General features: G+C 46.1%; 1 protein-coding gene across 1 annotated transcript in view; it reads right to left on the bottom strand.

The window, feature by feature from the left end:
* Nucleotides 1–5,353: 5,353 nt before the first annotated feature.
* The window catches only part of LOC117414221 (sodium/potassium-transporting ATPase subunit beta-1-interacting protein 1), an 80,505-nt gene continuing 68,803 nt past the window's right edge, over nt 5,354–17,055 (bottom strand). The window contains exons 5-8 of the mRNA XM_058997738.1: nt 12,239–12,436; nt 11,513–11,573; nt 9,980–10,061; nt 5,354–5,886 (exon numbers count right to left, since the gene is read on the bottom strand). Coding sequence (XP_058853721.1) covers nt 5,877–5,886; nt 9,980–10,061; nt 11,513–11,573; nt 12,239–12,436 — 351 coding nt within the window. The 3' untranslated portion in view covers nt 5,354–5,876. The remainder of the gene's footprint in view (nt 5,887–9,979; nt 10,062–11,512; nt 11,574–12,238; nt 12,437–17,055) is intronic.

Genomic DNA, 17,055 nt, shown 5'->3' on the forward strand with positions numbered 1-17,055 from the left:
TTGGATGATCAAATCTACCCCCTCATGAGTGCATGTGTCTGTTTGACTGAAGCTTCATCTTATTTTACTCCTGACAATTGAGCAATGGTATGAGCGTTCGATAAACACTGCTGGTACCACATCAGTGCCAGACAGACGGCCTGACACCACATCAGCACCACAGGAAATAATAGTTTCAAATCGATTGCTATACCTTTATAGAATGGGTAGGACCACGTGGCTCCCAGCACACAGAGAAGTGAAGGTTTCGCTTGAGACCGGAGCTGTTCATTTCAAGTGGTGGTTTTCTGGTCACACTGTCTTTACAGAAACACTTCTACAAAATGTTATCAGTATTAGATCACTGAGGATTGTATTCTGTGACCTGGGGCTCAAGGGTTCCCATAATCCTTGTGTGTCAGTTAGGGAGCCTGTATGGCAATGACCTGTGAGATATGGAGGATGGACAGAAAGAATGGCGTGAATATACATCGGCATGCTCTGTGAGCCGGCAGATACACGTGGATATGAACATGTACAGTGAGTGGCACGGTATATTTACTAGCAGCGCGTGTCACACCTAGCAGGGAGGGAACAGGCAGCACATTATTAAAGGGTTTCACACCTTGGTACCTGATGGTGGCGCTCTCTCCTGTGGAGCGCTATATGAAAATAAAGATATTATTATTACTATTCAGGTGATGTCAGGTGTTGTGGTGCTGCGGTTTGGAGTAATCCCTGTTAGGATCTGAAAACTCTTTTTGTTTGCATTACTCCTGTAAAAACAGAGAGGCTTTAGGAAAAAAACATTTTAGTTTATTTAAATGCACAATGAAGGTTTTTTTTTTCAAACACACATTTTACAGAACAGTATAAAATACAAAATGAAATCTAAATAAAAAAAGAGGGTACACATGCTAACTTTTTGCTCCATTATTTCATGTGGTCTATTTTAATGATCTAAACAGTGGGGGATCTTAATACCACCATTGCTTCTCTGTGTATTAATCCAGATAGTGTTTTCACACATGACTGATTTAGTAACATTACACCTTACATTACTAATACAGTGAAACAAGATCTGTGAAAATAAATGTGTATGAATTTGAGCTTAATTTAGCTCCGGTACTGTTTAGATAATTAAAATAAACCTGATGCGAATGTTCACAGAGCATTTTCCCCAGTGCTAAGTTCACACCACTTTTTTCTAAATAGAAAATTAATTATACAAACTTTCAGGCAGATAACTCTATATCAAAAAACACCTGCAAGTGAACTAGAGAACTAACACAAATATTAACAGAGAATGTACCAGGTGAGCCCACATTCCTTTCAATTATCAATCAACTGGTAGCCAATAATCTCCAGGTCAATGTAACCCTGTCTCCCCATGTTGTCTGTACCATGCTTTGAGTTGATATCCTTCTCCTCCCCCTCCGACCTCGTCAAGCAATCGAGCTGCCTCCATGCCTGTATCTCAGCGCTGGGGTACAGGAGTTATAACCAGTCCTGGGGTACAGGAGTTATAACCAGTCCTAGGGTATAGGAGTTATAACCAGTCCGGGGTACAGGAGTTATAACCAGTCCTGGGGTACAGGAGTTATAACCAGTCCTAGGGTATAGGAGTTATAACTAGTCCTGGGGTACAGGAGTTATAACCAGTCCTGGGGTACAGGAGTTATAAACAGTCCTGGAGTATAGGAGTTATAAACAGTCCTTGGGTACAGGAGTTATAAACAGTCCTAGGGTACAGGAGTTATAAACAGTCCTCGGGTACAGGAGTTATAAACACTCCTCGGGTACAGGAGTTATAAACAGTCCTGGGGTACAGGAGTTATAACCAGTTCTAGGGTATAGGAGTTATAAACAGTCCTAGGGTACAGGAGTTATAACCAGTCCTAGGGTATAGGAGTTATAACCAGTCCGGGGTACAGGAGTTATAAACAGTCCTGGGGTACAGGAGTTATAACCAGTCTGGGGTACAGGAGTTATAACTAGTCCTGGGGTACAGGAGTTATAACCAGTCCTGGGGTACAGGAGTTATAAACAGTCCTGGAGTATAGGAGTTATAAACAGTCCTTGGGTACAGGAGTTATAAACAGTCCTAGGGTACAGGAGTTATAAACAGTCCTCGGGTACAGGAGTTATAAACAGTCCTCGGGTACAGGAGTTATAAACAGTCCTGGGGTACAGGAGTTATAAACAGTCCTGGGGTACAGGAGTTATAACCAGTTCTAGGGTATAGGAGTTATAAACAGTCCTAGGGTACAGGAGTTATAAACAGTCCCAGGGTACAGGAGTTATAAACAGTCCTGGGGTACAGGAGTTATAACCAGTTCTAGGGTATAGGAGTTATAATCAGTCCTAGGGTACAGGAGTTATAAACAGTCCCAGGGTACAGGAGTTATAAACAGTCCTAGGGTACAGGAGTTATAAACAGTCCTGGGGTACAGGAGTTATAAACAGTGCGGGGTACAGGAGTTATAAACAAGGACCATTCTGTTTACAGCTGCTCCCATTGTCTACAGACTAGAAAATGCCAAAATCCATGTCTTTTATTTCTCACTGTTACAAGTTCTTCCAACCCAAACATATGACAGTGCCACACAGTTAAGAGTGCTCATTGGTGAGATGTGTGAGATAATGATGCACAGCAGAGAAGCGACTTGAAGAAAGAACAGCCAAGGCAATATAACCCACTCCCTGGTCTAGTTCTAGCTTTGGCATAAACAGCTCCCTTTATTTTCAAGCTGAAGATCATTTACCTTTTCACTTCCTGATATGCGGTCTTCTCAAATGCAACACCATAAAGTTACAAAGTGTCTACGGCTGCTTCCTGTGCTGTGGGTCACATGGTCAGATTGCAGCAAGGGAACAATCAGGTACCAGGAAGCAGCAGTTTCATCCTTTACTACGGTGGCTCATTAAGGACAGTGGGGACAAATACAAAGAAATGTGCTATTGTCGAGGTCACAAGATAAATGATCTAGACATAACACATTTTTATTTTGATCTTTTCCATGTCCTGAGTGATGTGCAGTGTCAGTGTACCGTGTGCTGAGACAACCTGATGATTCTTTATTCAGCGGCACTAAAAGCACTTTCAAACTCAAAATGTGTTTGAAAAAAAACATGCAAGTTTGAAAACTGCGGTGTAAGAGATTGCATTGCTCCAGACTCAGCGGATTCATCTTGCCAGGAGAATATTTCTTGTCTTGGTGTTGGGTTGGGGAGGACCCTGTCAGACCCTGTGGTGGAACACGCTCACTCCCCAAAGAGAAACAGGAATGGAGACTGCACTCTGCTGGTCTCCTCAGGGTTGGGTTGGGTTGGGGAGGACCCTGTCAGACCCTGTGGTGGAACATGCTCACTCCCCAAAGAGAAACAGGAATGGAGACTGCACTCTGCTGGTCTCCTCAGGGTTGGGTTGGGTTGGGTTGGGTTGGGTTGGGGAGGACCCTGACAGAACCTGTGGTGGAACATGCTCCCTTCCCAATGAGAAATAGGAATGGAGACTGCACTCTGCTGGTCTCCTCACGGTTGAGTTGGGTTGGGTTGGGTTGGGTTGGGGAGGACCCTGTCAGACCCTGTGGTGGAACACGCTCCCTTCGCAATGAGAAACAGGAATGGAGACTGCACTCTGCTGGTCTCCTCAGGGTTGGGTTGGGTTGGGTTGGGTTGGGGAGGACCCTGTCAGACCCTGTGGTGGAACACGCTCCCTTCGCAATGAGAAACAGGAATGGAGACTGCACTCTACTGGTCTCCTCAGGGTTGGGTTGGGTTGGGCTGGGTTGGGGAGGACCCTGTCAGACCCTGTGGTGGAACACGCTCCCTTCCCAATGAGAAACAGGAATGGAGACTGCACTCTGCTGGTCTCCTCAGGGTTGGGTTGGGTTGGGTTGGGGAGGACCCTGTCAGACCCTGTGGTGGAACACGCTCCCTTCCCAATGAGAAACAGGAATGGAGACTGCACTCTACTGGTCTCCTCAGGGTTGGGTTGGGTTGGGCTGGGTTGGGGAGGACCCTGTCAGACCCTGTGGTGGAACACGCTCCCTCCCCAAAGAGAAATGGGAATGGAGACTGCACTCTGCTGGTCTCCTCAGGGTTGGGTTGGGTTGGGTTGGGTTGGGTTTGGGAGGACCCTGTCAGACCCTGTGGTGGAACATGCTCCCTTCCCAATGAGAAACAGGAATGGAGACTGCACTCTGCTGGTCTCCTCAGGGTTGAGTTGGGTTGGGTTGGGTTGGGTTGGGGAGGACCCTGTCAGACCCTGTGGTGGAACACGCTTCCTTCGTAATGAGAAACAGGAATGGAGACTGCACTCTGCTGGTCTCCTCAGGGTTGGGTTGGGTTGGGTTGGGGAGGACCCTGTCAGACCCTGTGGTGGAACATGCTCCCTTCCCAATGAGAAACAGGAATGGAGACTGCACTCTGCTGGTCTCCTCAGGGTTGGGTTGGGTTTGGTTTGGGCTGGGTTGGGGAGGACCCTGTCAGACCCTGTGGTGGAACACGCTCCCTTCGCAATGAGAAACAGGAATGGAGACTGCACTCTGCTGGTCTCCTCAGGGTTGGGCTGGGTTGGGTTTGGGAGGACCCTGTCAGACCCTGGTGTGGAACACGCTCCCTCCCCAAAGAGAAACAGGAATGGAGACTGCACTCTGCTGGTCTCCTCAGGGTTGGGCTGGGTTGGGTTTGGGAGGACCCTGTCAGACCCTGGTGTGGAACACGCTCCCTCCCCAAAGAGAAACAGGAATGGAGACTGCACTCTGCTGGTCTCCTCAGGGTTGGTTTGGGCCCGGTCAGTACAGAACTGTATTTCCTCTGGGCTGCTTGTGCACTTCAGACTGATTGTTTCCCATAGGAAAGCTGACAGTTCTCTCCCTATGGGCTCCAAGCCTGAGGTGCGCAGGGAACTGGGATCCTTGACCATGGGTAAAATCCCTTCCCCTTTTGGAGAGTCTTCCATTCATTTTAGGGAAATACTGAAATGTATTATTATAATTCATCTGGAGAGTTTCTGTGTTTCTCTTTAAGGGAGTTCAGGATTTGCCACACATCTCTATATGCAACCCCACGATGGCATGAAGCACTATCCTGTAGGGGCTGACTCCTGTGGCAGGTTGTGTGGCCTTTCCGCTGATAATCCACGGTGTGCTGTGGCTCCTGTAGATACTGATCTGTCCTTTAGAGTCTGGACTGAGGACATTCAAACATGTACAAGACAACTCACATTTCTATCCAGATTTGTAATGCACCTTGGAGATGTGTCTGGAGATGCTCTTTCCTTTCTTTATTTTCAAAAGTTGAACTTGGATTTTGTATAAAACACAGCCCCCATGACCCCCCCCCCCCCTCCCCCTCCCCTGGTGTCCCCACCCTCAGACTCTCCTACACTCTCACACATGTTATTAGCACTGAAAGGTCTGTCCGTTCGTTAAGGAAACAGCATCTCTGTTCCTTGCACAATTAAAAAAGTAGTATACGTTCTGTAACAAACAAACAAACAAACAAACAGACTAAGAAACAGAAACCGTCTTTCTCAGCTTGGTCCCTAGCTGGTTTGAAGAGATTCCTCCCAACACTGCCTGCAGAACTGTAAGTATATGCGGTTCCTGGTTTCCTTTATTCATAAATGTGTGTGTATTTATTAGTGTTGTGTTGCAGTTCACCCAGTTGTCCAGCAGATGGCACTCTTGCATTCCCAGACAGCTCTCTGGGGCAGCAGGTTGTTTATGTATCCTCAGGCACAGCCAGGGAGCCACAGGTTATCACAAAAAAAGCTTCTGTATCGATTTCCCGCAGACCTCCTCTTCCTCCTCCTCGGATTGAGATGAGAACGCAGCCCCCCAAGCTCTTCATCGAGACGGCTGGGTTCACCGAGTCCCGGGAGAGCTGCTTTATCCAGACCTGCGGATCAGAGCAGATAGTGATGTTACAATGCTTTCAACAGCAGCAGCAACAAAAAACCAGCCATCTTACATGAAACACCAGCCAGCTTACATGAAACACCAGCCATCTTCCAACATGAAACACCAGCCATCTTACATGAAACACCAGCCAGCTTACAACATGAAACACCAGCCAGCTTACAACATGAAACACCAGCCAGCTTACAACATGAAACAACAGCCATCTTACAACATGAAACACCAGCCATCTTCCAACATGAAACACCAGCCATCTTCCAACATGAAACACCAGCCATCTTACAACATGAAACACCAGCCATCTTACATGAAACAACAGCCATCTTACATGAAACACCAGCCATCTTCCAACATGAAACACCAGCCATCTTCCAACATGAAACACCAGCCATCTTACAACATGAAACACCAGCCATCTTACATGAAACAACAGCCATCTTACATGAAACACCAGCCATCTTCCAACATGAAACACCAGCCATCATACATGAAACAACAGCCATCTTACATGAAACACCAGCCAGCTTACAACATGAAACACCAGCAATCTTACAACATGAAACACCAGCCATCTTACAACATGAAACACCAGCCATCTTACATGAAACAACAGCCAGCTTACATGAAACACCAGCCAGCTTACAACATGAAACACCAGCAATCTTACAACATGAAACACCAGCCATCTTACAACATGAAACACCAGCCATCTTACATGAAACAACAGCCATCTTACAACATGAAACACCAGCAATCTTACAACATGAAACACCAGCCATCTTACAACATGAAACACCAGCCATCTTACATGAAACAACAGCCATCTTACATGAAACAACAGCCAGCTTACAACATGAAACACCAGCCATCTTACAACATGAAACACCAGCCATCTTACATGAAACACCAGCCATCTTACATGAAACACCAGCCATCTTCCAACATGAAACACCAGCCATCTTCCAACATGAAACACCAGCCATCTTCCAACATGAAACACCAGCCATCTTACAACATGAAACACCAGCAATCTTACAACATGAAACACCAGCCATCTTACATGAAACACCAGCCATCTTACATGAAACAACAGCCATCTTACATGAAACAACAGCCATCTTACATGAAACACCAGCCATCTTCCAACATGAAACACCAGCCATCTTCCAACATGAAACACCAGCCATCTTACAACATGAAACACCAGCCATCTTACAACATGAAACACCAGCAATCTTACAACATGAAACACCAGCCATCTTACATGAAACACCAGCCATCTTACATGAAACACCAGCAATCTTACAACATGAAACACCAGCCATCTTACAACATGAAACACCAGCCATCTTACATGAAACACCAGCCAGCTTACAACATGAAACACTAGCCATCTTACAACATGAAACACCAGCCAGCTTACATGAAACACCAGCCATCTTACAACATGAAACACCAGCCATCTTACATGAAACAACAGCCATCTTACAACATGAAACACCAGCCATCTTACAACATGAAACACCAGCCATCTTACATGAAACACCAGCCAGCTTACAACATGAAACACCAGCCATCTTACAACATGAAACACCAGCCATCTTACATGAAACACCAGCAATCTTACAACATGAAACACCAGCAATCTTACAACATGAAACACCAGCCATCTTACATGAAACACCAGCCAGCTTACATGAAACACCAGCCATCTTACATGAAACACCAGCCAGCTTACAACATGAAACACCAGCCATCTTACATGAAACAACAGCCATCTTACATGAAACACCAGCCATCTTACAACATGAAACACCAGCCATCTTACAACATGAAACACCAGCCATCTTACATGAAACAACAGCCATCTTACATGAAACACCAGCCATCTTACAACATGAAACACCAGCCAGCTTACAACATGAAACACCAGCCATCTTCCAACATGAAAAACCAGCCATCTTACAACATGAAACACCAGCCATCTTACATGAAACACCAGCAATCTTACAACATGAAACACCAGCCATCTTACATGAAACACCAGCCATCTTACATGAAACACCAGCCAGCTTACAACATGAAACACCAGCCATCTTACAACATGAAACACCAGCCAGCTTACAACATGAAACACCAGCAATCTTACAACATGAAACACCAGCCATCTTACATGAAACAACAGCCATCTTACAACATGAAACACCAGCCATCTTACAACATGAAACACCAGCCATCTTACAACATGAAACACCAGCCATCTTACATGAAACAACAGCCATCTTACATGAAACACCAGCCAGCTTACAACATGAAACACCAGCAATCTTACAACATGAAACACCAGCCATCTTACAACATGAAACACCAGCCATCTTACATGAAACACCAGCCAGCTTACAACATGAAACACCAGCAATCTTACAACATGAAACACCAGCCATCTTACAACATGAAACACCAGTCATTTTACATGAAACACCAGCCAGCTTACAACATGAAACACCAGCAATCTTACATGAAACACCAGTCATCTTACATGAAACAACAGCCATCTTACATGAAACACCAGCCAGCTTACAACATGAAACACCAGCAATCTTACAACATGAAACACCAGCCAGCTTACAACATGAAACACCAGCCATTTTACATGAAACACCAGCCAGCTTACAACATGAAACACAAGCAATCTTACATGAAACACCAGCCATCTTACATGAAACACCAGCCAGCTTACAACATGAAACACCAGCAATCTTACATGAAACACCAGCCATCTTACATGAAACACCAGCCAGCTTACAACATGAAACACCAGCAATCTTACAACATGAAACACCAGTCATCTTACATGAAACAACAGCCATCTTACAACATGAAACACCAGCCAGCTTACAACATGAAACACCAGCCATCTTACAACATGAAACACCAGCCATCTTACAACATGAAACACCACCCATCTTACATGAAACAACAGCAATCTTACAACATGAAACACCAGCCATCTTACATGAAACACCAGCCATCTTACATGAAACACCAGCCAGCTTACAACATGAAACACCAGCAATCTTACATGAAACACCAGCCAGCTTACAACATGAAACACCAGTCATCTTACATGAAACAACAGCCATCTTACAACATGAAACACCAGCCAGCTTACAACATGAAACACCAGCAATCTTACAACATGAAACACCAGCCATCTTACATGAAACACCAGCCAGCTTACAACATGAAACACCAGCCATCTTACATGAAACAACAGCCATCTTACATGAAACACCAGCCAGCTTACAACATGAAACAACAGCAATCTTACAACATGAAACACCAGCCATCTTACATGAAACACCAGCCATCTTACATGAAACACCAGCCAGCTTACAACATGAAACACCAGCAATCTTACAACATGAAACACCAGCCATCTTACAACATGAAACACCAGCCATCTTACATGAAACACCAGCCATCTTCCAACATGAAACAACAGCCATCTTACAACATGAAACACCAGCCATCTTACAACATGAAACACCAGCCAGCTTACAACATGAAACACCAGCCATTTTACATGAAACACCAGCCAGCTTAACATGAAACACCAGCAATCTTACAACATGAAACACCAGCCATCTTACAACATGAAACACCAGCCAGCTTACGTGTAGACAGAGCTCACAGTGCAGGGCTGTACCTATGTGTAGAGAGAGCTCACAGTGCAGGGCTGTACCTACGTGTACACAGAGCTCACAGTGCAGGGCTGTACCTACGTGTAGAGAGAGCTCACAGTGCAGGGCTGTACCTACGTGTAGAGAGAGCTCACAGTGCAGGGCTGTACCTACGTGTAGAGAGAGCTCACAGTGCAGGGCTGTACCTACGTGTACACAGAGCTCACAGTGCAGGGCTGTACCTACGTGTAGAGAGAGCTCACAGTGCAGGGCTGTACCTACGTGTACACAGAGCTCACAGTGCAGGGCTGTACCTACGTGTACACAGAGCTCACAGTGCAGGGCTGTACCTACGTGTACACAGAGCTCACAGTGCAGGGCTGTACCTACGTGTAGAGAGGCTGCAGCTGCAGGTGTGAGGTCTTCTGAGGGGGCTGGTACCCGTAGGAATCGAATCCTCCAATAAAGTCAACTGCAATAGAGAGGGGGGAGAGAGAGAGACTCTGTGAGATGACGCCAGGGCACAGGGTCAGGGAGCAGAGCGGATCACACAAGGCTAGAGTATGTCTGTGGGAATGATCTAATACTCTGCTAGGGTAAATCTGCATTTCTCCACAACTTTCTCCCAGGCTTATGCAATGCTCTGAGCTTTACCGTGTTTTAAACATGCTTTACCATACTTTGCAGTGCCATTTACCACAGTAAACCTTTTATTCAGCTTTTCTCAGGTTTTGTTACATTGCCAGTATGTCCTTAGAGTCAGTTGCCTGAAGGTTTCAGCACCCTTAGTTGTATACTGTATACATGAAAGGTTCCGCTGTGTAAATCCATCCATATTCAGAGCAATAAGGAAAGCACTAGTGTGTTTACTTGACTTAGTTTCCTTTAAGGTCAACCTTAGAACGGAGCGCTTTGAAGGTATGATTTAGCTGTGGCTCATCACAAGATGAAACAGATTCAGCACACTGAGGAAGCACCAGCAGAACCCTTTGTCTGCTTTGACAACTCCAATATAAGACATCATGGTTTTCAAGTTCAAATGAGTTTTAGTTTTCCAAGCTATGTGTTAATTGTTTGTATGTCTTTATTGTATTTAATAGTGGCCGCATGTTTTTCTTCAGGAGGGAATGTGTTGAAAGTTGAGGTAAAAGCTGCCCCTGTTTTCACTCACAATCCTGCGCTGGAGCAAAACAAGAGCTTTGTAAATCCATCCCAAAACATTTAAGCCGTGACACGCAGTGACACGTCACAATAAATCATTCTGCAATGGGAATATGCTGCTGCATGGCTCACTGCCTTTATTAAAAACAGCCTAACAGCAGTCTTTACTTCTGGGACACTGATAGGTATTGCATCCCTCGTGACACCACACAATTACTTCCACTGTCAGCTCGAAATGTTAGAGTTGCCTACCTCCCAGTCCCTCAGCTCTAACCACTAGACCACACAGCCTCCCTCCCTCCCAGTCCCTCAGCTCTAACTACTAGACCACACAGCCTCCCTCCCTCCCAGTTTCTCAGCTCTAACCACTAGACCACACAGCCTCTCTCCCTCCCTCCCTCCCTCCCAGTCCCTCAGCTCTAACCACTAGTCCACACTGCCTCCCTCCCAGTCCCTCATCTGTAACCACTAGACCACACAGCCTCCCTCCCTCCCAGTCCCTCACCTCTAACTACTAGACCACACAGCCTCCCTCCCTCCCAGTCTCTCAGCTCTAACCACTAGACCACACAGCCTCCCTCCCTCCCTCCCTCCCTCCCTCCCTCCCAGTCTCTCAGCTCTAACCACTAGTCCACACTGCCTCCCTCCCAGTCCCTCTGTTTGTGTTGTATCCTGCTGGCAGAAGCAGCTCTGCTTGCAGTGTCGTGGCAGTGTGTCTGCCCCCCACCCCTCCCCTGTACCCCTAACAGGAAGGGCACTTACAGCTGTCTTCATCATCCAGGAACACTTTGCTGACATAGCAGGCGTACACGAAGCCAAAGAGCTGGAGAGAGAGAGAGAGAGAGAGAGGGGGGATGAAACAGGGTCGAAGGTGGGTAAGCTGTGAAGAGTCTCCCTGTGAAATGGAAAGCACTGTGCTGCACAGGGTGCTGAACGTGTAGACAGAGCTGTGACAGTGCATTCACAGGGTCGAAGGTGGGTAAGCTGTGAAGAGTCTCCCTGTGAAATGGAAAGCACTGTGCTGCACAGGCTGCTGAACGTGTAGACAGAGCTGTGACAGTGCATTCACAGGTTCGGATGGGACTGCAGGCTTTTCTGTACAATCTACAGTACTAACCTGAAGGTAGAACTAAAACAACAAGAAATATACATGCAAAAGGACCAGAGAGAACGTCATTGCTACAGGGAAATGTGAGATCCATGAACTGAAGGTAATTCATATTAGGAAAGATTTACTGGAAGCTTTGTCCTTTGAAGAACAACCTGCTTTGCGTCTGAAATATGCCACATTAAACAATGCATTCTTCTTGTTTAGAATCACTTTGTGTATCACATATCATGCACCCCTGTGCTCTCTATAGAGCACTGTTTCCTCCTTCTAATCTGGCATATAACACGAAACAATGAATTGAAGTGTACCATATTAAAGGTAGGTTTGTTATTGCTTTGTTTAGCTCGCTTCCCTCCCCTCGCTGTCTCTGCACTCACACTCAGGAAGACCTGCAGGGCGCTGCTGAGCACCTCGATGTACTGGTAATCAAGCAGGCAGCCAGACACCGTGATGACGTGGTGGTCGTCGGGCGCCAGGTTCGAGTTCAGCACCGGAGTGACCAGGCAGCCCGGCCCGTTCTCCATCCACCACGAGCGGTGCAGCGACGTGTTGAAGGTCATCAGGAAGTCCCGGTCCTGAGAGAGGAGACAGGAGTGACATCACCAACACAGGGACACCAAGGTGAGGAGTGACATCACCAACACAGGGACACCAAGGTGAGGAGTGACATCACCAACACAGGGACACCAAGGTGAAGAGTGACATCACCAACACAGGGACACCAAGGTGAGGAGTGACATCACCAACACAGGGACACCAAGGTGAGGAGTGACATCACCAACACAGGGATACCAAGGTGAGGAGTGACATCATCAACACAGGGACACCAAGGTGAAGAGTGACATCACCAACACAGGGACACCAAGGTGAGGAGTGACATCACCAACACAGGGACACCAAGGTGAAGAGTGACATCACCAACACAGGGACACCACCAACACAGGGACACCAAGGTGAGGAGTGACATCACCAACACAGGGACACCAAGGTGAGGAGTGACATCACCAACACAGGGACACCAAGGTGAGGAGTGACATCACCAACACAGGGACACCAAGGTGAGGAGTGACATCACCAACACAGGGACACCAAGGTGAGGAGTGACATCACCAACACAGGGACACCAAGGTGAGGAGTGACATCACCAACACAAAACAGGCCAGACTGACCAGCACTCCTACAATGTATTACTACAATGTATGACTTTTCACGGTTAATCTTGGATTCCACCATTTCCGTGAAATGTACCCATTGCTGAGTAATATGTAGTTCCCTGTGAAAACTAACATTTCTGAAAGAATTATATAAATATTTTTGTATCACTTAAAAGAAACACAGCAATAGTTTGCCTTATTGACGCACTACCTGTTACACTGCATTAGGAACCTGGCAGCCGGTTTAGTTTGCTTCCGGTAAATTATTATTATTATTTATTTCTTAGCAGACGCCCTTACCCAGGGCGACTTAAAGTTGTATATGAAATAAAATACATAACAAGAATTACATTACAATTAAGAGCAAATACAATTAAGAGCAAATACAAGAGCAGTCCTAATAAGAGCAAATACAAAACACAGTACGATTTGATACGGGGCAGTTCAAGAGCAGATAACAGTAGTTACATCAGGATTGAACACACACTGCATACAGCTGCACGATTTCTTTAAAATGTCTTCAACGAAACAAACGCTAGCTGCATCAAAGATCGGAAATATTTCTGCTGAAGATCGCTCTGTCCAGTACATGAAGGGGACTTTGCATGTGTCTGTTGTTATTTTTACATGTATTTATGTTTTTATTTTGTTGATAATTCACTGATGGTGAAAATAAAATGTCTTTAAAAGGTGGACATAAAAACAAAATATTATACAAATATTTAACTGTTTTTCAATATTTATGAACATTTGTTATAATAACTCGAGTTAATGTGACAACGCAATTGTTTTCTGCTTTCATAAATATTATGTTTAAATCATGAAATATCTTCAAATACCAGTTTTTTTTTTTAGACCTTAAAATGCTGTGATAAAAGCCATTGTTTACAGTGAAGAAATACATCCCTATTCATGACTTGTTTAAAACAAAACACCACATACATTGTAATGCCAACCTTTATCTGTCAATACAAGTCAAGCTTTTACTTGGCTTTCAAAATACAGATTCTACATCAGACCTGCTCTTACTCATTCAATAGCCCCTTTCAGCACTGGCGACAGAAAGTCTTCCCACTGTTCCAGCGTGTAGCGGGAAAGCGAGCTGTTAAACCCTCACTCCCTCTCTAATCCGAGTGCCTGCAGAGCTGTGATAGCGGGCTGGGGGCTCCCTGTCCGCTGGGCTCCCTGTCAGCTGGCCTCCCCTCTCACCCTGCAGAGACGGGGGCTCTCCTGCACAGTGAGATTGAAACCAGGGCATCAGCTGGACTCCCCTCTCTCCCTGCAGAGACGGGGGCTCTCCTGCACAGTGAGATTGAAACCAGGGCACAGTGCAGGTCACTGTGACAACCGACCTTCAATAATCAGCAGAGGCCAGGAGCTATGGAATACAATGAGCTTCTAACTAAAAGGAACTCCATGAATTCAATGACAAACACTTCACAAAGAAGTCCTTTTCAATGCATATCAGTGCATGTGTGTTGTCTGTGTGTGTGTGTGTGTGTGTGTGTGTTTCTGTATGGCAGCGTGTGTTGTCTATGTTCATGTATGTATGTGTGCAGATTGAAAAAGACTTCTAGTCTAAATGCTTGCCATTGATTTATTTAGTTTCCTTTAGCATTTCTTGATTTCACATTACTGAGTGCTTTACAGTTAAGGATGAACAAGACAATTGAATTGATTGTGCCTATAATCAAATGAGTGAGCAGTTGGACTGCAGTGCAATGCTATTGCAATAAGAGACAATGAAGCAACAGCTCTAGAATGGCATGTGACAGAGTAATGGCATGAAGCGATACACACTGCTGGATCCATTGCAGTACCATGGAACCATCTTTGAATTCCAAATCCATTGCGCAGCCACTGCTGGGAACGCTGTGCCACTGGTTCTGGGGTTTCTTAAGTTTATTGCACTATTGGGATCCCAGTAGGGGGGTGGGGGGAGCATCCATGCACCTCCAATACACACGGCTGGATCCATTGCAGTGCTATGGTACCCTGTGCAACATTTGTTTCAAATCCATTGGGTTGTGGTCTGCTAATGGTTCTCTACAGTAGCTGGGGTTCCTATGGCATTGAGAGAAACAAACAATCGTCCGAGAGATTAATCAAATTGACACTGTGCTAATCCGTAACAGCGGCTTCCTTTACTCTGTTTTGTTATGACTTGAATAAATTGAGAGAATGGATTATTTTATCTTCAGTGCTTTTGTTTTGGACAGTTACCAAGTCAGGTCACCCCAGCAGCACACACACTGAAAGACTTACACTGAAAAACACTGAAAGACACACCTAGACACACACTGACACACACATAGAGACACACACACTGAAACACACACAGACACACACTGACACACCAGAGACACACACAGAGACACACCACAGAGACACACCACAGAGACAAACACTGAAACTCACACTGACCCACACACTTAAACACCAGAGACACACACTGATACACACACACAGAGACACACACATAGAGACACACACACACAGAGACACACACTGACACACACACTGAAACACCAGAGACACACACACAGAGACACACACTGACACACACACTGAAACACCAGACACACACACAGACACACACACTGAAACACCAGACACACACACAGAGACACACACTGACTCTGCGCAGATGGGAGGCCAGCCGTGCGTATTTATAGTAGACTCAGATGCCCCGTTAACTATCATTCACTAACAGCATGCTGACCAGTCACAACAGCATCCTGACCAGTGACAACAGCATCCTGTCCAGTCACAACAGCATCCTGACCAGTCACAACAGCATCCTGACCAGTCACAACAGCATCCTGACCAGTGACAACAGCATGCTGACCAGTCACAACAGCATCCTGTCCAGTCACAACAGCATCCTGACCAGTGACAACAGCATGCTGACCAGTCACAACAGCATCCTGTCCAGTCACAATAGCATGCTGACCAGTCACAACAGCATCCTGATCAGTGACAACAGCATGCTGACCAGTCACAACAGCATGTTGACCAGTCACAATAGCATGCTGACCAGTCACAACAGCATGTTGACCAGTCACAATAGCATGCTGACCAGTCACAACAGCATGCTGACAAGTCACAACAGCATCCTGACCAGTCACAACAGCATGCTGACCAGTCACAACAGCATCCTGACCAGTGACAACAGCATGCTGACCAGTCACAACAGCATGTTGACCAGTCACAATAGCATGCTGACCAGTCACAACAGCATCCTGACCAGTCACAACAGCATCCTGACCAGTCACAACAGCATCCTGTCCAGTCACAACAGCATGCTGACCAGTCACAACAGCATCCTGTCCAGTCACAACAGCATCCTGACCAGTGACAACAGCATGCTGACCAGTCACAACAGCATGTTGACCAGTCACAATAGCATGCTGACCAGTCACAACAGCATCCTGACCAGTCACAACAGCATCCTGACCAGTCACAACAGCATCCTGACCAGTGACAACAGCATGCTGACCAGTCACAACAGCATGTTGACCAGTCACAATAGCATGCTGACCAGTCACAACAGCATGCTGACAAGTCACAACAGCATCCTGACCAGTCACAACAGCATGCTGACCAGTCACAACAGCATCCTGACCAGTCACAACAGCATGCTGACCAGTCACAACAGCATGTTGACCAGTCACAACAGCATCCTGACCAGTCACAATAGCATCATGAGCAGTCACAACAGCATCCTGACCAGTCACAACAGCATCCTGACCAGTCACAACAGCATGCTGACCAGTCACAACAGCATCCTGACCAGTCACAACAGCATCCTGACCAGTCACAACAGCATCCTGACCAGTCACAACAGCATCCTGACCAGTCACAATAGCATGCTGACCAGTCACAACAGCATGCTGACCAGTCACAACAGCATCCTGTCCAGTCACAACAGCATCCTGACCAGTCACAACAGCATCCTGACAAGTCACAACAGCATGCTGACCAGTCACAACAGCATCCTGACAAGTCACAACAGCATGCTGACCAGTCACAACAGCATT

The sequence above is a fragment of the Acipenser ruthenus genome, chromosome 23, assembly GCF_902713425.1.
Source record: "Acipenser ruthenus chromosome 23, fAciRut3.2 maternal haplotype, whole genome shotgun sequence".
NCBI lineage: Eukaryota > Metazoa > Chordata > Actinopteri > Acipenseriformes > Acipenseridae > Acipenser > Acipenser ruthenus.